Consider the following 21,651-nt stretch of genomic DNA (forward strand, 5'->3'; position numbering starts at 1 on the left):
GACTCTTCTTAATGCTGGTGTTTTCAGTATGGTTTTACTCTTATACACCTTTGGTACTCCTGACAGGTTGCCTGCCACCTGCAGTACGTCAGCGTGGCTTAGGGGATAACAGTGTAAGTTCTGCAGCAGAGAGTAGAGAAATAGTAGAGTTGTGGAGCTAATTGTGAGTTTTAGAGTCCACTTGAGTTAGAATCCTGTCTTTACCACTTATATGCTGTGTGGCCTTAGCAAGTCCCCAACCATTTTGCTTCAGGGTCCTCTGAAAAATGAGAATAGTGCCTACCTCATAGAGTTGTTCTGAGGGTGATGCGGTCCTCTTTGGGGCAGTGTTTAGAACTGGGCCTGCACACAGCAAGCACTCAGGAATCATGTGCTGTTACTCTCTAGGCTTTGAGAATGAGGACTGACACATACGGATTTAGCTTAGACCCCAAACGTTTGTGGAAATTGATTTCTGTGATGAGATGTGGAATATCCCTGTTTATAAATTTGGCTACCTTTCAGGGTAGCATCATTTATGTGAGCCTAGGCTATAAATAACAAACCTTTCTGCAATGTTTTCTTTCTAGAAAATCACTACCAAGAATGCTTTTGGCTTACACTTGATCGATTTCATGTCAGAGATTCTTAAACAGAAAGACACTGAACTGACCAACTTTAAAGTAAGGATGTCCACTTTCTCTTGTATCTTAATTCATGATGATTATGTCTCATACTTAGCATAGTGCAGTCATTGAATTCTACAAATACGTGAGCACCTTTTTTGTGTAAGACATTTTATTAATTATTTTCCCTTCTTTCCTACACTGATGAAATGTAGAGAAGCTATCTTTCTGTTATGATCTATCTAATCTCTATCAGGCTTAAGGGATCTTTGTCATTTTTTTCATAAGGGTAAGTAAATATTTTACAAGGCTTGCTGTGTTTTGCCTGTTCAGCAGTTCTTCTTTTGTATTCCCACAAGTACGGTCCTAATCATCTCACTAGGTGGCTGCAGGCACTCTGGATGCGAGCACCAAGATCTATGCTGTGCGTGTGGATGCTGTCCATGCTGATGTGTACAGAGTTCTTGGGGGACTGGGCAAGGATGCACCATCTCCAGAAGAGGCAGAAAGCCATGATGCAGGTACATGGGTGGGGTCTGGATTAAGGTAAGGGTTTGTTTAAGGGTATAGCAGATTGTTATTTGAGTAATATACTGGTAAATTCACAAGAAAGCAGTGATCTCATCTGGTAAAGACAGACATTTTCAGATTTGTCTGTGAGAAGCTTTTAGATTTTATTTATTCTAGACTAAGTAAACATTACCAGTTAGGGAACTTCTGATTTGGGGGTCTTTGCAAGTTGACCCATCTTAGAACCTTAATTGAGTAGTTGGTTCCTTCCTCAGCTGTAGATCAGATGTGCCTGTTGCTGTGAGATAATGGCATGTGTTTAAATCACAATCATTCGTTAGAGTTTTGAGGAACTTGCGGTTCAATTGGACCCTCCAAAGCAGTCCTTGCAATACAGGGTGTTATTCCTTCTTTAGATGGAAGTGCGACTGAAATGGGAACAACTAAAAAGGCTCCAAAGCCCAAGAAGAAGCACTCACACAAAACCATCGAGCAGAACATAAGCAACCTTAATGTCTCTGAGGCAGATCGGAAGTGTGAGGTGAGGAACTGTGAGCACAGTGTGGTCTCTGACTCATTTGAGACCTGGGGGTGAGCCTGCCTTACTGGTTTGTGCTTGTTTAGGCCTCAAGGGGGTAAAATATTCAACTGGTCTCTTCAGTATCATCCTTTAGCTTTGCAGTGGAGGCTGAAGGAGGCAAGTCCCTGCTTTCCCTCAATGTTTCAGAATGATTGAAAAGAAGAAGATGGCAAATTACTGAGAAATCCGTAACCTTTATTTTTTTTAATGTTTCTTTAAAACATTTATTTTCTTTCCTAGTACATGCAGCAGTGATGGTGATAGCAAACATTTATTGTGTACTTGCTGGGTACACTGTGCTGCCCTGAGCCTGTGACCAGTGTTAACTGACTTAATCCTTACAACATCCTTCTTACATTTTATGAAGAGATGACTGAGGTGAATGTAGGGCTGTGAAGTAACTTGCCCAAGACGACAGAGCTAGTCTGTAAGCCTGGATATGAAGTTTAGTTGTCTGCTCCAGAATCCTTGCTCTAAGCAGCCAATATATAATCTGGCAAATCCTAAGAAATCTGTTTAAAGGAATGGCAGTAGAGGCTTCATTTATAATTATCACAGTTAATTTGAAGCAAACAAGTGTTGCCACAAAATTTTATTTTAATTTTGCTATTAAAAATACCTCCACAAACATTTTTGTACATACCATCTTTGCACTCGTCTGGGAGTATATCTGTAAGAAAATTCTGAGAGGGAATTTGCACTACCCTCAGAAAAATGTTGTACCAGTTTACTCCCCCACTAACAATTGACTAGGGTACTTCTCTGTCTTATCCCCATGACTTTTGTAAATGGTAATTACTGTCATAACACTGGACTTGATCACCAAGGGGACATTGAAGAAGGACTGAGCCCTGGGATGCCCCAGTCTTGAGTTCAGAAAGCTGAAGAAAAACATCCAGTAGGTAGGATGAAAGTCAGGAGAGTGTGCTGTCCAAATGAGGGAGTGAGGGTGTTTCAGGGAGGAGGGAAGGAGGAGCCATGTCAGATGTTGCAACCTGTGGCTACTGGTGAGTTTGGAGGGGACCCTGTGGAGCTGAAGCCCAAATCTTCCAGGAAGGTGTGACGCTTGGCTATGCTGGTGTCCCTGAATTTGGAGAATGGGCTCATGGGCCAAAGACCCAGTGAGCATTCCGATTAGTGTGGTGTCTCTGAGGAGCACTTGGTGAGGCTGGTACTGTGAGAGTGAGAAAATGTGCAAATTGAATGCAGCTACTGCTACAGGTGGGACCTGTCACATCTGAGATTAGGAAACACTGCTGGGTGACACTTAACAGAAATAGGAAACCTACAGAAAGAAGCAAGTCCCTTCTCACTCTAGCCCTGCAGTCTCCCTCTAGTGCCCCCTATTGGTGGATCCCAACAGTGAGCTGCTGGCAAAGCTGAAATGTGGCCCCAGCATCACAGAGAGAGGCTGGAGGGTAGGTTTTGGAGCTGAGACGTAGTAGTTTAATAACTGACAGGTAAAGTGTCATGGTTTCTAGTTTCAAAAAGATTCTCTTGGGGCTGGGAATGGTTAGAGAAAGAAAATATGAGAATGTTACCCATTGGGAAATCTAGGCAAAAATTACATGGAGTTACATATTACTATTTCAGCATTCTTGTAGGCTTGACATTTTTCATAATAGGGGAAAACAAATGGGAAGAAATCGGGTATAGGCTATTTTAAAGAATTTTGCTTTGAATTGGAGCAGAGTAATGGGTTTACAAGTGAAGGGGAAAGTAAAGTCTAGACTTTTTTCTTTTTAAGATTTTATTTATTTTTAGAGAGAAGGGAAGGGAGGGAAAGAAACATTGATGTGGGAGAGAAACTGATCATCTGCCTCTTGCCTGCCCCCAACTGGGGACCTGACTCACAATTCAGGTTTGTGCCCCGGCTGGGAATCAAATAGATGACCTTTCAGTTTGGGGGACGGCACCCAACCAGCTGAGCTACACCAGCCAGGGCAAAGTTTTGTAGTTTTTAAATGGGAGAATAAACAGCGTGTTTGCTTGTTGATGGTAACAATCTAGTGAAGAAGGAATTATTGACAATGCAGAAAAGGATGGGTAAATGATAGCATGGTGTTCTTGAACATGTGAGGAGGGAAGGGAATGGACAGCATAGATGGGGCTGGGCCATGGAGCCCATGTCGATGAAAGATGGGTTCATGCTTCCATTCTGAACATTGTCTTCTGGTTGAGTGGGATTTTGCCCCCTCCTTCCCTTACCAATGAAATATGAAGCTAGGTCATCAACTGGAGGAAGAAAGTGTTAAAGGTTTGAGGAGAGAAAAAGGAAAGAGCCATGTAGGGGGTGGGAGAGAAAATGGAGCAGGGAAATAGAGTTTGCTTGCCAGACAATACTTAGGGTCCATTTGATGGATTTGAAGAAAGGTCAGTCAGCATGACTTTGTTTCTTCACCATTAGCTGTGTGGGTAGAAGCATGAAATAGTCAGAAGGTTGGATTTAATAAAGGATTGCATTTAGCTGAGTGAATGTCACAGAAAGAAGCTGGAGTTAAGAATGAGTACACGGGAGAGGTCATAATCATTGCTTACAGCATTTTAGCTGGGGAAGAAGGCGGTAAGGGGTAGTGTAAAGTCATTTGATCAGTATATGTGGGAACTGGTGGGGTCAGAGACTAGTTAGTGTTGGGACACCAAGGCTGTATGGTGTAAAGGTGTGAGGTGGTTGTCAGAGGGAGGCACTTAGGACTGAGGGTATGGAATGGTTGCAGTTGTGGTTAATGATTCAGTTTGAAGCAAAAGGAAGAGGATGTGGGGGTCATACTAGGATCTCTTTGAGTCCTAGAGTCTTAGGGTGAAGCTCAAAACCTTTGGAGTAAAGGATATCAAGGAACTGAGAGGCCAGAATGTTGAATGAATTAACATAATGGATAATGAAATCACCAAAAACTATGACAGTAGTAAAGTTTGAGGATAGTCATGAGCCAAGAAGCTAAAATTAACATCTCCCAAGACAGGGGTAGGCTTGGGGATTAGAGAAGGTGATTATAACAGATGGGCAGCGTGTGATAAACTCTGATGTTATGTTCAAAGCAGAGGGTTTTAGAAACTGGGAAGAGTCTGAAAGTTGCAATGAGGAGCAAGGAAATCACCAACCCTTTTTTGGACAGCGGTTTGAGGGTGGCAGGAAAAGACGTGGCCATGTTGGAGAGGCCTGCAAGGCAAGCAGTGTCCTTGAGTGAGCGCTCTATTTCATTTAGAGTGGTAGTCAGCCTTTTGTCATTGTTTCCCACCCTTCAGAGAGCCTTTTTAGATAGTCTGTTCCTACCCCTTCCCTTTGAAATTAATTATTTTTTAAAGTATATTTTATTGATTATGCTATTGCAGTTGTCCCATTTTTTTTCCTCCCCTTTATTCCCCTCCACCCTGCACACCCCCTCCCTCCAGCATTCCCTCCCTTTAGTATGGACTTCACATCATGTCCACGGGTCACACATGTAAGTTCTTTGGTTTCTCCATTTCTATACTATTCTTAACCTCCCTGTGTCTATTTTGTACCTACCATTTATGCTTCTTATTCCCTGTGCCTTTTCCCCCATTCTCCCCCTTCCCCACTGACAACCCTGTATGTGATTTCCATTTCTGTGATTCTGTTCCTGTTCTAGTTGTTTGCTTAGTTTGTTTTTGTTTTTAGGTTCAGTTGATAGTTGTGAGTTTGTTGTCATTTTAATGTTCATAGTTTTGATCATCTTCTTTTTCTTAGATAAGTCCCTTGAACATTTCATGTAATAAGGGCTTGGTGATGATGAACTCCTTTAACTTGACTTTATCTGGGAAGCACTTTATCTGTCCTTCCATTCTGAATGATAGTTTTGCTAGATAGAGTAATCTTGGACATAGGTCCTTGCCTTTCATGACTTTGAATACTTTTTGCCAGGCCCTTCTTGCCTGCGAGGTTTCTTTTGAGAAATCAACCGATAGTCGTATGGGAATGCCTTTGTAGGTAACTCTCCTTTTCTCTTGCTGCTTTTAAGATTCTCCCCTTATCTTTCGTCTTGGGTAATGTAATTATGATGTGCCTTGGTGTGGATCCAGATTCTTTGGGACTCTCTGAGCTTCCTGGACTTCCTGGAAGTCTATTTCCTTGGCCAGATTGGGGAAGTTCTCCATTATTTGTTCAGATAAGTTTTCAATTTCTTGCTCTTTCTCTTCCTTCTGGCACCGCTATGATTCGGATGTTGGATCGTTTAAAGTTGTCCCAGAGGTTCCTAAGCCTTCTCATTTTTTTGAATTCTTGTTTCTTCATTCTGTTCTGGTTGAATGTTTATCTCTTCCTTCTGCTTCAAATTGTTGATGTGAGTACCAGTTTCCTTCCCTTTACTGTTGGTTCCCTGTATATTTTTCTTTATTTCACTTTGCATAATCTTCACTTTTTCCTCCATTTTGTGACCATACTCAACCATTTCTGTGAGCATCCTGATTGCCAATGTTTTGAACTATGCATCTGATAGATTAGCTATCTGTTCATTGCTTAGTTCTATTTTGGGAGTTTTGTTCTGTTCTTTCATTTGACCATATTTCTTTGTCTCAGTGCTCCTGTTACATTAGAAGAGGCAGAGCCTTAGGTATTCACCAGTGCGGGGCAACCTAGGTTGCTGCGTTGTGATGCTGTATGAGGGGCAGGGGTCCAAGAGGGAATAATGCCACTTGCTCATCTCTCTGTGGGCTTTCAGTCACTTACCCCACTACCCACAGGCAAATTGGGCCCTTTTAGTGCTGATTCCCAGGTGAGTGGATTTGTATACATTCTAGGACCCTGTGGGTCTCTCCAACAAACTCTGCTGTGAGGCTGGGAGTTTATTCGGCTGCCACATCCCCCACAGTTTTTTACAGCCAGAGGTTTTGAGACTTTCTTTTCTTTTTCTGGAACCCTGGATTGCATGGTCTGTCTCACTCCCTAGCTGTTCCTCCTGACATCCGCACATGAATGTGGGACCACCTGGTCTGCCAGGTACTGCCTCGCCCGCCTCATCCCCCAGCCACTGCCTCGCCGTGCGCCCTCTCCTACCCTGGCTGCCCATCTCTGCCCCTCCTACCAGTCTGGATGAATGTGTCTTCTTTAACTCCTTGGTTGTCGGACTTCCATACAGTTCGGTTTTCTGGCAGTTTTGGTTGTTTTTTGGTCTTTAAATTTTTTGTTTTCCTTCTTTGGGTTGTGCAAGGAGGCAAAATGTATCTATCCATGCCTCCATCTTGTCCAGAAGTTGAAATTGATTATTAAGGAATAAGGTTTGTCAGGTAGGATTGAGGTTTGTATAACAATAAATAATTATACTTGCTAAGATTTTTTTCGCCCTCTCCCAAGAACCAGTTTTACCCCCTTGAGAGTAATACCAATCCCACTGAGAATAAATGAGTAAGTAGGTGGCAAGACCTTCAGGGGAGAAATGGAGAGTAGAGGGAATTTTGCTGATGGCTGAGTAGAGGGCATTGAGGGGAAAAATATCAGCTTTTAGAAAGAAGTAGATGGGGGCCAAAGGGTATGTCACAAATGTGCAGAGCCTGGAACATATACAGTTCTGGGGGTCTTTTGTGTGTGACAAGTAAATAAAGGGCAGTAATGTGATTAGTCCTGGTGGTCTCACAGCAGATGGTACTGGTGAGGCTGAGCAGACGGGGCTAGGTTCACTTTGAGCAATGTGCCAGTTCTACTCTACTCTACTCAGTCAGTGTTGTGAGGACTGTGTGTGGATGGGCAGGGAGCGTAGGGCTGGGATGGAGAGGCAGGTACTGTGGGGGAGGGAGCCATTTTCTTTCCTTCATCTATGTGTCAGTATTGACCTTGGCTGGCACTGGATTTGGAGGCAAATGATGTGAAGTTCAGATCCTGCTTCCACTTAGTTGTGTGGCCTGGGAAAAGGTTCTGAATCTCACTTTTGTTAAACTGTGAAAGTAGGCAACACTGATGCCACCCATTCCCAGGTTTCATGTTAGTGAATCAGGTGATGGCAAAGTGTTTCTTCCATGTAATATGCTATACACATCTGAAGGACAGCCATGAAATCCTCTTACGCCTTCCTTTCCTTTTCCAAGTTCTTATTTTTTTTCCTCCGATAATCTGAATATTTATTTCACTATCATTCTCACTTTCTACAGTAAAATATTCTCGTCAACAATATGGTTGGAAATCCTGTTTTCCAACCATCTTTTTTCTTACCAGGTAGACCCAGTTTGGGGGAGCCTAAGGAGGCTTGCAGTAGCCTCTCTCCTTGTTATAAAGAAAAACAGGAGAGTTGGCAGCGCTGTCCCCTCTAAGCCTGTGGCTGTTGGGCTGTGGTATATTTATGCCAAGTGAAATCAACAGTTACGAAGAAATGCCAAGTACCCCAGTCCTGGAGAGCTTTGCTTGCTCTGTCCTCTGCCATAAACGCATAACAGCCAAAGGTACGGATGATGGAAAAGGGCGGCGGGGCAGCGGGGGGGATAATTATAAACTTAGAACTTGAAGTTTCAACTCTTTATTGAGGTCAGCTCTTGGAGATGGTGTGGAGATTAGAGAACAGCTCTGCTGTCAGTGAGAATAGGCTGCTGAAAATACTACTTGTGTGTGAGCTCACCTGTTTTAGACACAGCTCTCTACTGTGTGCTCAGTTTGTGGAAGAGGTGGATTGTTACCTGGGCCTTGAAGGAAGGGTGGGTCTTTGACAGGTGGACATGGCCAGGAAGGCAATTCTAGGCAGAAGCATAAGCACAATCCGCGAAACAGGGAAGTGTTGGTTCTCCAGGGAGCTGGGCTGAATACAAGTTGCGCTGGGGCTGAGGCCTTCCTCACGAGGCTAAAACAGCCCTAGATCTTACCATGGAGTCTGCCGCCTGCCAAGGCTTTCTTTACTGTTCTCTTCCTTGCTGTGGACCCTTGTTTCAAAGGGTTCTTTCCGAATAGTGCAGCCAGCTGTAATTCATTTTCCCATGAAATTACTCAAAGACATCAATCAGATCTAATGTACGTGAAAGAACCATTGTTCTCACACTGGCATGATATGATTCTAGACAGAAGTAAGGAAAATTATTTTAGTGCTTTCAGCTTTAATGTGGGTTATTGTACAGTTTCTTTGGGTTGTGCAAGGAGGCAGTGTTGACTCTTTGGAATGCTGAGTTTAATTTCCTCCACAAGCCCACTAGGGGAGTAGGATGCTGATGGGAGCCGTCGCTCTGGTTAGCATCTCAAGGAGGGGATGGAGTGGCAACACTGGTATTTGTGGGATAGGAAATGAGAGAGACTAGAGACAGGGTTAACTGAGGCCAGGACTGTGATGGGGGCAGTGGGGGTGGGAAGGAAGGGGGAGGTGTTAGGTACTGGGAGGAAAACCCACCAAACCATGTGCTTGACCGGGTGAGGCAACAGGGACAATATGGAGGGACGTATGTGCTACTCTGGGGCTGGCGAGACGTGTTATTGGGAAGTTGAGAGGAGACTCTCAGTTCTAGTGAGGTCAGGCTTAGTGCTCAGGGAGCCAGTAAAAAGCCAGAGAGCCACATCTGTCTTCATATCCAAGGCCTCTCTTGCCATAGTGGCCACGTCCTGAGACATCAGGAAGACCTGTAAATGCAGTCCCCAACCTACTCCCGTTGCAGGGCCACCTATAAAGTCCCAGCTGACTTCTCTCCTCTTGCTGCACATGCATGTGCTTTGCCCTGTCTCTATTCTTATGCCTTGGCCCCTGTTCTGCCTTTGGACTTGGTGTCACCTGGCTGTGCCGGTCTTGTTCCTTGACCCAGCTGGGGGGCTTTCTTACCCGCCTCCCTACTTTACCCTGCTAGCTAACCTGGCTGACTCTGCCTGTTCTTTACCTGGATCTCTTGGTTGCATTTTTCCAAATTGTTGACAATATTTCTCATCTGAGGAATAGGGAGACCTGATGGACAGATCCATCACACTGGCTTTTTAAGTCAGCAGAATTTGTTGATAGCATTCCACTAGAGATAGCCATTGAAAAATGGTGACTTACGGAAAGAGACCAACAGAAGGTCACTGTTCAGGTTTCGACAAAAACATTGACATGGATGTGTTACAGAGTTACGATTGCATACTGTGTACTTGAGTGATATCAATTTATTCATCTGACTATATACAGACTTTTGAACTGGTATCTGCTGAGATGGGCTTTTTATCTGATTAGTTAGATAGCCCTCTCCCCTTTTGATTATGTGCAGAGATATTTTATTCCAGTGTGTGCAGCTGTGATGAGCAGACTCAGTGAATGGACTTGATATTTCCTTTGACTTCATTCCATAATCTTGGGTCCTCTGTGTTTCTGCTCAGATTGATCCCCTATTTCAGAAGACAGCAGCCTCTTTTGACGAGTGCAGCACAGCAGGGGTGTTCCTCTCTACCCTCCACTGTCATGACTATAGAAGCGAACTGCTTTTCCCTTCTGATGTCCAGACCCTCTCCAGTGGAGGACCTCCTGAAATGCCGGATTTAGGTTGTGTAGAAATGACAGATTTAAAAGGTAAGTCTACACTGTGCCTTTCACCAGAGTATGCTAGTCATTAGAGATGTTTCTTGTAACTGTGGGGTATAGAAAGTGCATCGTGCTCTTGTGTGGCCTATTTAAGTTACCCAGAATGTTCCCTCTGGAATGCCCAATTGGGCACACTCTTGGGCAAAGCTGACTTTCCCAATTTTCTGCAGCATGGAGTGCTCCCCCGCTTCTGGTCTGTATGTGCCTGTTCCTCAGGTGAACCATTAGCAGCCAGTTCTCATAGCCACATATTAGAGCCACAGCTAACCTGGAGTGTCAGAGTTTGGGCTTTGGAAGGGGCTCTGAGAGACTGGTTGAGTGAGAGGGGCCTTGAACCTGCGGAGATGAGGACATTGTGATCTGTTCACAGGTGCCTCTGTGGTGGTCTGAGAACAGACCTGCTGTGTTGTCAGCCTCTTATATTGACTTGGCAAGGATTTTAACCCCCCTTCTAGCCTCTCCCTCCATGCCCCCTGTGGGGGATCATCTCGGGCTGTTGTGCTCAGGGAGCCAGTAAAAAGCCAGAGAGCCACATCTGTCTTCATATCCAAGGCCTCTCTTGCCATAGTGGCCACGTCCTGAGACATCAGGAAGACCTGTAAATGCAGTGCCCAACCTACTCCTGTTGCAGGGCCACCTATAGAGTCCCAGCTGACTTCTACCCTCGGGTGACAGCTGACAGTCATGGGGCGGGGGAGGGGGGGAGGCCAAGCGCAAGGATGTGAGAGCTGTGCTTGTATGTCATCATTTCTGTGTGTCTCATGAAATAGACCCTTCTTCAGAGCTAGCACAAGTTACAGTGCCTTTTCCTCTTTGAGTATTCTCTCAAATTTGCTAAGTAAAAATTGCAAAAACAATTTTGTACTAACAACCTGTTTTCCAAGTTTATGTGCTCATCTAGGGCTTTAGTTCTGTGAGGTAGGTAGGTAATCTGTAGTTTAGGACTAAAATAACATTTATGATGGGCTGCGCACTTTGCACACTTTAAGGGAGGGTTTTTGATTTCCCGACTATGGCGAAGGGCACAGAATCCATCTCAGAGTCAAATGTATGTGCTTCAGGTTTCTGTTGAAGTGTTTTATTAATTGTTGGAATGCCCGTGTGGAATGCTCAGTCTCTGCCCGAGAACTGCGGTGACGGTTCACTCCATGCCATCATGCTGCTCTGGTCCCTCTGGGGGTGAGGAGCATGCTCTGTTTGCCTCTGACCCGCTGTGCTATGCCTGTCCTCTCCAGCACCCCTGCAGCAGTGTGCGGAAGACCGCCAGATCTGCCCTTCCCTGGCCGGGTTCCAGTTCACTAAATGGGACAGCGAAACACACAATGAGGTATGGTCATTATCTGGACTTTGCAGGGCTCTGGGCATTTCTCCTGCACCTTGTGGTTTCAGTGAGATGGTCTGAGATTAGTTCTGCCTAGTGGGAACCAAAACCGTGGCATCGTTTTTATTTAGCCACGGGTACAGAAAACATTTCCTTTGGCACTTTCATAGGGATTAAGGCCTGTGGGTGGGGGGTGGAGTAGGAGTTGGGGTTGTGAGCTCCAGCAAGACCAGTGGACTGGTGGGTAAATTCTGTGACTGGCTTTGTGCTCCCCTTGGGTGAGGCAGCCCTGCTACTCCTGGGTGCATATTTTTATCAGATTTACTCATGAACATGGTTATCCCAGTGGCCACTGGTCTCTGGGACTGCTGTCAAGCTCGAGGAATTTCCTGCATTTTGAGACTGTGTCCCTTGGCATAGAGTTTCCTGAGAAATTGTCATGTGTAAAGCTTCCTTTGTGTATTTTTAGCCTGGCCTCTTTAGGCTACTTACTACAACTCTCAAAACAAATGGTTTCCATGGACAACTCTTTTTTCTCTAAACAAGTAGCTAACGATGCAGATTCCTGTTTCATGTTTTACAAAATGTGCCCAGCAACAGTACAGCTCCATCTATGCTGCACAATATAAACTTCTTCTGCATTTTTCTGTCATGAGAACATTGGCTCTGGGGAGGGGAAGGAGGCATACCTATTGAGGCTATTCTACGGCAGTGACTGTGGTGGTCACAGGAATGAGGAGAGCCGTCTCTTTGTCCCTGTAGTCTGTGTCGGCCCTGGTGGACAAGTTCAAGAAGAATGATCAGGTATTTGACATCAACGCTGAGAGAGAAGACAGCGATGGTGGGGACTTCCCCAGTGGGCCTATGGAGGATGATTTTGATGCCAACGACGAACTGGACCACACGGCCTGTGGGGATCATGCAGACTTCAGGAGCTGGAGGGAGCCCTGCCACAGTCAGAGCTGCCAGTAAGGCTCTAAGGATCCCAGAAAATGTTCCCATGGGAGTTTCCCCAGATTTCCTGCTGGACAGTCTCATTCCTTCTCTGTGATTACTGGGCCGCTGTGCTGTGTTGTCCACACAGGTGGAGTCATGTGACTCGTGATGGATTCATACCTACCTTTGAATGGCAGCTCAGCCACTTACTGGTTATAGAACTGCCATTGCAGCAGTTTGTAAGGGTAGAACTAAAATAGGTAAAGTGCTAGTAAAAAGTAGCTGGAATATACTGGCTACTTCAGCGGTGTTTTGGTAGCATGGAGGGTACTCCCTTTCTGCACACTGCACCTGGTCCAGCTTTTGGCTAAATTGCTCCCTATTGTTATAGACAGAAGGAGGCTGATATGTTGCTTATAGAAAAAATATGGCCCTGCTTGAAGGGTCTGGCAGAGCGAAACTAGACAGTGTTGTGTTACCAGGGACAAGCAGACAGGGGAAACTCAGTAGGCAGATAACTTTGAGCATATGGAGCAGGAAGAGAAGATATGGTCTGTAGTCATTTACATTTTTTATCACTCTAGTAACCATCTAAGAAAGTCAGAACTTTGTTGGCCTTTATTATATGTACTTAACAGATTAGTATTATTTTAATTTTGAATACGTTTTGGAAGCAGGATCCCATAATCCTATAGTGCTGAGGGCCCTTAAAGGTCTTGAATGGGCCTGGGTGTAGAACAAACCCTCTGATAATGCCTGTGGCCTATAAGAGCAGCTTTGCAACCCTGGGACTGGGGACAACCAACCTAGTCGAGTATGAGTAAAACCTTTGAAGTCATCCAGTATAAGTTCCCACTGAGGCAAGAATCCATTGAAGATCATTGCTTTAGTGTCTCTAGGGTAAGAGCGCTTTCTTGGGCTCAATTTGTCTGCCCATGTGTGACGTGATTCGATTGACTAATGTGTCTTCAAATCAGAGTGGGCATCAAGGGGCTGAACGTTTGGCACCTCGAGGCAAAGTTACCACCTGGCCCTTTACCACACTTCTTGCCTGATTTGTGTTGTGACCTGTGATTTGATCACTGTTCCCATCCTCTCTTCCAAGAAGTAGGAAATGGCAGGCAACTCAGTGGGATATTTTCAAATGTCAGAGAAGAGCTGTCACTCTTCCTAAATAATGAGGTGGCATCTGAGGAACTTATGGTAGCAAAGTCACTTCCATTCTCTTGTTTTGTTAGGACCTTCAATGCTTATTTCTTTTGTTTGTTTGTTTTTTTAAAGATTTTATTTCTTTTTAGAGAGGGGAAAGGAGAGAGAAAGAGGAAAGTAACATCAATATGTGGTTGCCTCTTATGCACCCCACACTGGGGACCTTGGCCACAACCCAGGCATCTGGGAATGGAACTGGTGACCCTTTGGTTCACAGGTCAGCACTCAATTCACGGAGCCACAGGAGCCAGGGTGATGCTTATTTTGAACGAGTGTCTCCATTTCTCTCACTAGCTCCAGACAAAGTAATACCTAAGATTCCATCCTAGGGAGTGCTTTAGGTGTGGGGACTTAGGTTCTTGTTAGGGTTTTGTCCATCTTAAAGTCCCTACGCTTAGTGTGGTGCTGACCTCTTTGAACTGAACTAGACCTGACCCTGCCATGGAAGCTGAGATGGGGGACAGGTGGCATCCCCTTTTGGGTTCTTCATTTTCTCAAAGGGTTGAGACTAGATGAGTATAGTAATAGCTGGTATTTATTGAGTGCCTCATTGTCCTGGCTTTGTGCCAGACACTATGCTAGGGACCTTTTTTACCTGCGTTATTTCACATAATGTATGTAATAGATAAAATTTAACTGCTTAAACCTCACAAAGATCCTATAATTAGGTCCTGTTTGCCCCATTTTACAGATGTGGGACCAGGCATAGAGAGATTAAGTAGTCTTGGCTGCATGTAATGAGTTACATATGTCAGCTTCCACCTAGAGCTCTTAAACTGGAGTCTGTGAGGCCAGTCATGTGCCATTTCCTCAGATCTCCCTGGGTGACTATCCTATGCTCCAGGGTTGAAGACCCTGCACCATCCTGAAAGGTCTCCAGGGTAGGGTGGGGGCAATGCTGGATTATAAATCCCCCTGTGTGTGGGATATCCGTGTTATCTGTGCCTGGGTGGTAGCAGTGACAGCTGTGCACAGTGTAAAAAGTGGAGCTCTGCGTGTGTACATTAACGAGGACACAGCTGAGAAAGTGCTCGATGTCCAGGAGCAGCTTGGTGCGCTCCCTCTTCCTGGTCTCTGTAGTGTGATTTACTGTCCTATGTCCAGGCCCAGACCATAGCCTGCCCAGTGCATGCAAGAGTAGCTGTTCTGCTTGCAGGTTGTGTACTAGGAGCTAAATGGGAGGAGACCTTTAACTAGAAGGTATTAATGACTGAACTGGTGCTAAACTGAAGGGTGGGGGAGTAGGGCAGGGAGGGTGGCAGGTAGAAGTAGAACTTCTCCAGGATATTAAGAGATGTTTGATGGAGGGGCAAGCCTTGGAAAATGTAGCCTGTGGTTAGATTAGCAGTTGAGTGGAGACCAGTAGGACGCCTGCCACACAGCACTGTGTATTAAGAATTATTAAATGGCTAGAGTTCAAGCCTCCAGGGCCTCAGTCCAGCCCTGGCCTACAGACTCAGGGCCTGGGAGCTGAGCTCTTTATAGCTTTGCCTATCAATTCCTAATGATTCCCCACACAACCACCAAAGCTTTAAGGGAAGAATATCCATGACAATTGAGTGGGGATGTTGCCGAAGCCCTCTTTCTCCCTCTGATTTTCACAGTACATACAGTTATTACTTAACATAGTCTAGGCATTCTGCAGACTAACAGTGTGATTTTTTTTAGTACATTTTTAATCTTTAAAATTAATGTTTATTTGCACAGTAAATATGCCATTACAATTTGCTAGGTTAAAAAAAAGATTCTGTAGGTAAATACAAAGTCCTTTTTTAAAACTGTTTTAGCTTATTCCATAATGCTTGGTATAAAGGGGATTTATACTTAAGGCTCACTACAGGTAGAAAGCCTTCTGAAGCTTCCTTGTTAACCTTTTCTACAGGGCAGCAGAGCAGTACTCACACACTTGCTGATATGTCAGATGCCTTTAGGAGAAAGCTACCTCCTAGTAATTTGCAGAAAGGGTGAACAGCCAAACCAAAACTGCCATGCTGGGCTGGCCAGTTAGACACTTCACACACAGCAAAGAATACAGCTAGAGCACACCGGCTTACGGGTGAGATTATAAGGGGGACTCCCAAGATTTGGGGGATATAAATTAGAATAACATCTTCACTTTTAGGAAGAACTACAACACAGTTCATGGAACTTTCCTTTATTGAAAGGACAGTGAGAAAAAGGTGAAAGATTATCAGCTTGTGGCAGAAGCCTGTATGTTGGAAGACCCCCAAGAAGGGTTGTATCAACTCTTTGCTCTGGCACCTTACTAGCTGTGTGGTCTTAGGTAAAAACTCAAGTTCTTTCTACCTCTTGTTTTCTTGTCTTTCAATTGGGTAAACTCATATTTTATGAAGCACTTTGGAACATCCAGAGTACTTGTGTAGGTATGATCATATTGTTATAAACTTAAGAGAAGCAAAACACTTTGATGAAGTAAAAACTACAGGATTGTTAATGATGAAGTATTTATATTGGCCTCATTTAGAAATGTTGCTCATTCGTGGAAAGGTAGGCAGGTAGAACCTTCAACTGCATCACCTACTGCTTTACAAAGGGGGAACCAAAAAAAACAGTTATCTTCTGGAGGGCAGGCCTTTTATAGCACAGGCTTCCCCTGCTAGGTGAGTGTTCTAGGAACCCATCCATATCAGTGTACCAGCTGGGGGTGGTGTGAGAGGCTGCACTTGGCTTCAGTTAAATTTTTTTGAAGACTCAACGCATTTACCCATTTCATGGTGGGTGATTTATGAGTGCACCTGCCCACATCAAGCTGAGTGTTCAGCAGTTTTTGACTCCCAAAAATGCGTACCCCACACTCCATGCCCCATCCTCCCTATTCACCTGCCCATCCCCCCCCCAACAACCTTTTTTTTGTTTCCCTAGATGAAAAAAGTCCTTTAAGGGAAAAATTTTGTTGATGTGGAAGAGGTGTAACAAAACACAGCATAAGTACTAATAGGCATTAAAATTAACGAGTTCAAAAACTTTTGAGCAATGGAGAAAACATCTCAATAGGTGTATTGCATCAGCTGGAGAGTACTTTGAAGGTGACTGAAATTTAAACATGTAAGAATAAATATACAATTTTTTATAAATAAGTTCCCGGGTCTATTTTTAGCTCCCCCCTTGTACAAGTAAATAGATGGTTGTATTGTATATGTCAATGTGGATATGATTGTACATGTAAAAACATTATTTCATGTGTGTTACAGGGAAGAAATGATTCCCCTCGGGGATGGAGACATTAGTACCATGTGCCCTCTTCTATCCATGAAACCTGGAGAATATTCCTATTTTAGTCCCCGCACCATGTCGATGTGGGCTGGGCCAGAGCACTGGCGCTTCAGACCCCGGCTCAAACGTATGTACTTCCAGGTGGAGCTTCTTAGAAAAAGAGGTAGTGTAGGCAGCCAGCAGACAGCAAGTCAGCTGAGGAAGGGAAATGCTGTTCGCTGTCCTGGTAAACCTTCCGGCCAGCTCCAAATGTGCATAGACAAGCCAGCCTCCCAGTTAGACAGTCAGTTGGCCTGGCCTGGGATGAGGGCTTGGTTAACACTGAGGTCTCTGAGTGGGAAGAGTCAGGAGAGCTAGGCTCCTGACTGGGTGCTGCGCTCTGATTTCCACGTAGCTTCAGACAATGGGTGTAGGTGGGAATGACCACTGGTCTCTGTGTCCCATTCAAGTTACTGCATGAGGCAGCCCTGGGCAGGACTCTGAAGGGGGTTAATGCCAGCACCATGTTTTTTTCATTCCGTCTTTGAAAAGGAGGAATTAATATGCATAAATTTTTATCGTGTTTTGTTAGCAAAATTATAAATTATAAATTAAGGATGAAAATTAGGTGTATGATTTGTCTTTCCCAATGCTTTATGGTATGGTTGGTAAGATTGGCAGTGTGTCTTGTAAGATGCAGAAATAATGTAGGACCTAGAAGTGAGTAATGTTGCTATCTGTGTCCATTTCTGTAGAAGATGCTGCCTTGAAATCAGAAAACAAAAAGAAGAACACAAAGAAAGAATTTGAAATTGACTTTGACGATGACATTGACTTTGATGTGTATTTTGGAAAAGCAAAGGTTTGTGGAGGATTATTATTTGTGCTTTCTTAAATTACTCTTTGCACTGCTCTTTCCCTTTTAGATTTTTTTTTTAATTCATTATAAATTTAACTCTTAAACAGATTGCTTTATTGTCTCTCAATTCATAGGGGAATTGAGAAATAGAGAATAAAGTTTAGAATATGAGTAATGCTAACAAGTTGCAGTTTTACACAGAACTGGGGACTCTGATGGCAGACTAGTGCTGCTTATCCCCTTCCTAAGCTCCTTCTAAAGAAGAATAGGCTGTGACCGTTTTCATTAAAGATGCCTAAAACCTACTTTTTAAAAAAAATTAATAGGCTGCTACTATTCTGACCAAGTCCACTTTGGAGAGCCAGACCTGGAGAGCCACCACTCTTCCTACAGATTTCCACTATGAGACTGATAATCTGGTTCAGCTGCACCTCAAACCAGGCACCAAGGTAAGGCTGGTTCTTGGTTCCTCAGGGCTGTTGTTGTTGAACCTGTTTACAGAATTGGAGGTGTCAAGTGGCTGGTAGTGTTGACTATCAGGCTGTGTCTTTGAGGAAAAGGTGAGAGAACATGAAGAGGAATGTGTGTTAGCCAAGAGGAATTACCAGAAGATTGTGGGTATGGGGGCAAGGCAGAGTGAAAGGAAAAGCTCCTAGGATAGGTGGACACTAATTTAGGAAATATCTCACCCAGCTGGAAGGCTGGACACAGGCATATGTGCTGAAATGCTAGAGGGTAAACAAAATCTATTGTTGAAGTTTGTACAAGATGTTAGTTTCTTGATTCTTTCATGTTCTCATTGACACTGGATCCACTAGCTGGATGCTTTCCCAAGCCCATGTCCCTCCCCCACCATCCAGGTATAGATGGGAACCCACAGCGACACATGGGGTAATAGAGGTGGCAGGCACCTGACTGCAGTTCTTCAGGAGTTTCCTAGAACTGCGCAAGTGGCCCAGTTCTTTCTATGACTGTCAGGATGAACATTCAAGACTACCTGGTACTGCACCCCAGTTGCTGTTCACTTCCTTTGCCTCTGGCTCTTCTGGTGATGCAAGAAGCAAGTATATGTCCCTGTCACCAGGGTGACCAGGCAGTGGTTCATTCTAAGTTCCATTTCATCAGGAGTCTCTGCTCATTTGCATTCCTGGTTGTTTTAGTATTTGGTATCAAGTGTACAAGTCTATAGTTTCCTCTTCTTTATTTTGCCTGTTCCACCATAAGGTCTTAATGATAGGTATACAGTTCCCTGAATTCACTGATATCTCACATCCTATTTTTTAAAACCAGTTCTGACATACTCATAATTTTCTTTCTAATCAATACAGTTCACTTAACAGAAATATAGTTGACCCTTGATCAACTTGAGTGTTACGGTTACTGACTCCCCCACTACAGTTAAAAATCCATGCATTACTTTTGACTCCCCCAAAATATTACTTAATAGTCTATTGTTGACTAAAAGCCTATTGATAACATAAAGTTGATGAACACATATTATGTATTTTTTATGTATTATATATTGTATTCTTACAACAAAGTAACCTAAAGAAAAGAAGAGGTTATTAAAGAAAATTATAAGGAAGAGATAATACATTTACAGTACTGTACATATTTATTGAAAAATCATATTAACAGACCCGTGCTGTTCAAACTTGTATTCAAGAGTCAACTATACTCTTAAAAATGCAGAAAGAAATAATATGCTGTTCTCAGGTAAAAAAGAAAGAAATGCAGAAAGATACAAAGTTGCAGCAGTAATACCAACTGTGGCTACTGTATGTATTAGTTAGGTGCTAGCAGTAAGTTCTTTCCTCAAAAACCAGCCTGCAACAGAGGAGCAGAGCCAGGCTCCCGGGGGCTGAAGGAGATGGCGAGGCCCGTCACCAGGCCTGGCCGGTCTCGAGTTGCTTGCGATTAACCTCAGGAACAAATTTCCCTGTGTGTAGCAGGGCAGCAGGCACAGGGGATGCGGATACCTCACCCTTCCAGCATCACTACACGAGGAAAACAACTTCTAAACAATGGAAAGTGAAGACTACCTTAAAAATGATCTACTTACCTAGATTTCCACAGATCAATCAGCCATCCTGTTTAATGTCTTAATGGGGGATTCTAACAGCAGCCAGCCAAAAAGTGAAGTGGTTAAGTACCCTCTCTGAAACATTTCCTGTAGACTCTGAACAATTTTTGGTTTGTCCAAAAGGGAGTATTCTAAATGGAGAGGTAATTAGGAATTATGTCATATGAGGAGCAGTGGGATAAAATGGGCACTTAATTCAATAAATATCTTATTGTTTAATATTAATTTTGGATTTGTATTACAAGAACATTGAGTTTTGAGGGCTCCTTTTGTCGTATAGAGTTGCATTAAAATATTCATTGTGCTTTCGGAACTTCTGGTCAAGATGGCAGCACAGGTAAACATGGCTCACCTCCTCTCACAACCACATCAAAATTACAACTAAACTGTAATTCTAGTTGTAACTAAAAGTTTAGAGCAACCATCACTCAGAACGATCAGAAATCAAGCTCAGTGGAAGTCCTACAGTGATGGAATTAAAGAAGAAACCGCATCAAGGCTGGTAGGAGGGGCAGAGGCGTGGAGCAGGCCGGTCCCACACCCAGGTGTGTCAAATAAAAATCAGGGAGGGGATCGCAAGAGTGAGGGGGAGGGGCCCCAGCCCCATCCAGGCCCCCCAGCCCAGAGTTCCAGTGCCAGGAAGAGATGTCGCCGTGACTTCTGGCTGTAAAATCCAGCGGGGACGGAGGCTGTGGGAGAAAGAAACTAGTGGAGTCTCAGGGAGTTTTCAAAGGTCCTGTGCACAGATTTACTCAGGCTCACTCCCTCTGAGGTCCGGCGTCGGGGCAGCAGATTGAAAGGCATCGGACATACGGGGAGAAACTGAATTGTGCGGCATCGGGGGCGAGAGCTGGGGGGCAGCTTCCTCCCAGAGAGAAGGGCTCGCAGAGCCCATTGTCTCTTTCCTGAGCCTCCCCGCGCCCACAGAGCCACAGAGCTGGCAGGTGGGTGCCATATCTGAGACTCCATCAGCCTGGCTCACACTGCGTGCTCCACCCGAGTGATTCTCTGAGGTCCTGCCCCACCCAACTTTTGGGCCCAACCGAGCTGTTTCCTGTGGCATTCCCATACAAATGGCTTGCCTTGTCCCATGCTTCAGCAAGCCTCCTACCTCTCTCGATACGTTGCCCCGGGCCCAGCACTAGCAGCAGCCGGCCTTGGTTCACAACATAGCTTCTCCTGGGCACCTGCAAGCCCAGCACTGGTAGCAGCCATCTGCTGCTCCCTTTGTAGCTTATACTGTGTGACCCCAGACAGAACGCAGGCAGTGGCTGACCTTAGATGTGCCAACAGCAATCAAGGCTCAACTATAAGAGGAGGGTGTACACTGCCCACATGGTGGGCGCACCTTGAGTATCCAGCTTGGGGAATAGGGGAGGCTGTGCCACTGGACCCTATGGGACACCTACTACATTAGGACACTCTCCCAAGCCTGGGAGACGCAGCAGCTCTACCTAATACATAGAAACAAACTCACGGAGGCTGCCAAAATGAGCAGACAAAGACACATGGACCAAATGAAAGAACAGAGCAAAGCTCCAGAAAAAGAACTAAAGAAAACAGATAAGCCATCGCCTAGATGCAGAGTTCAAAGTACTGGTTATAAGAATCCTCAAGGGACTTAGTGAGGACCGCAACAGCATAAGAAAGATCCAGTCAGAAACAAAGGATACACTAATTTAAATAAAGAACAATTTACAGGGAATCAACAGTAGAGTGGATGAAGCTGAGAATCAAATTAGTGATTTGGGATATAAGGAATCAAGAAAACAACCAATCAGAGCAGCAAGAAGAAAAAAGAATCCAAGAAAAATGAGGATAGTGTAAGGAGCCTCTGGGACAACTTCAAGCACACCAACATTCG

General features: G+C 44.4%; 1 protein-coding gene across 1 annotated transcript in view; it reads left to right on the forward strand.

Annotated features, from left to right (window-relative positions):
- Window positions 1-599: 599 nt before the first annotated feature.
- NCAPH (non-SMC condensin I complex subunit H) overlaps window positions 600-21,651 on the forward strand; it is a 32,813-nt gene continuing 11,761 nt past the window's right edge. The window contains exons 1-9 of the mRNA XM_054585441.1: window positions 600-662; window positions 988-1,126; window positions 1,532-1,656; window positions 9,965-10,154; window positions 11,402-11,493; window positions 12,250-12,455; window positions 16,845-16,993; window positions 17,601-17,707; window positions 18,031-18,153. Of these exons, the coding sequence (XP_054441416.1) occupies window positions 615-662; window positions 988-1,126; window positions 1,532-1,656; window positions 9,965-10,154; window positions 11,402-11,493; window positions 12,250-12,455; window positions 16,845-16,993; window positions 17,601-17,707; window positions 18,031-18,153 (1,179 nt within the window). The 5' untranslated portion in view covers window positions 600-614. The remainder of the gene's footprint in view (window positions 663-987; window positions 1,127-1,531; window positions 1,657-9,964; window positions 10,155-11,401; window positions 11,494-12,249; window positions 12,456-16,844; window positions 16,994-17,600; window positions 17,708-18,030; window positions 18,154-21,651) is intronic.

Source organism: Pteronotus mesoamericanus, unplaced genomic scaffold (genome assembly GCF_021234165.1).
Source record: "Pteronotus mesoamericanus isolate MK-2021 breed Mesoamerican mustached bat unplaced genomic scaffold, CSHL_Meso_final contig_121, whole genome shotgun sequence".
Lineage (NCBI taxonomy): Eukaryota > Metazoa > Chordata > Mammalia > Chiroptera > Mormoopidae > Pteronotus > Pteronotus mesoamericanus.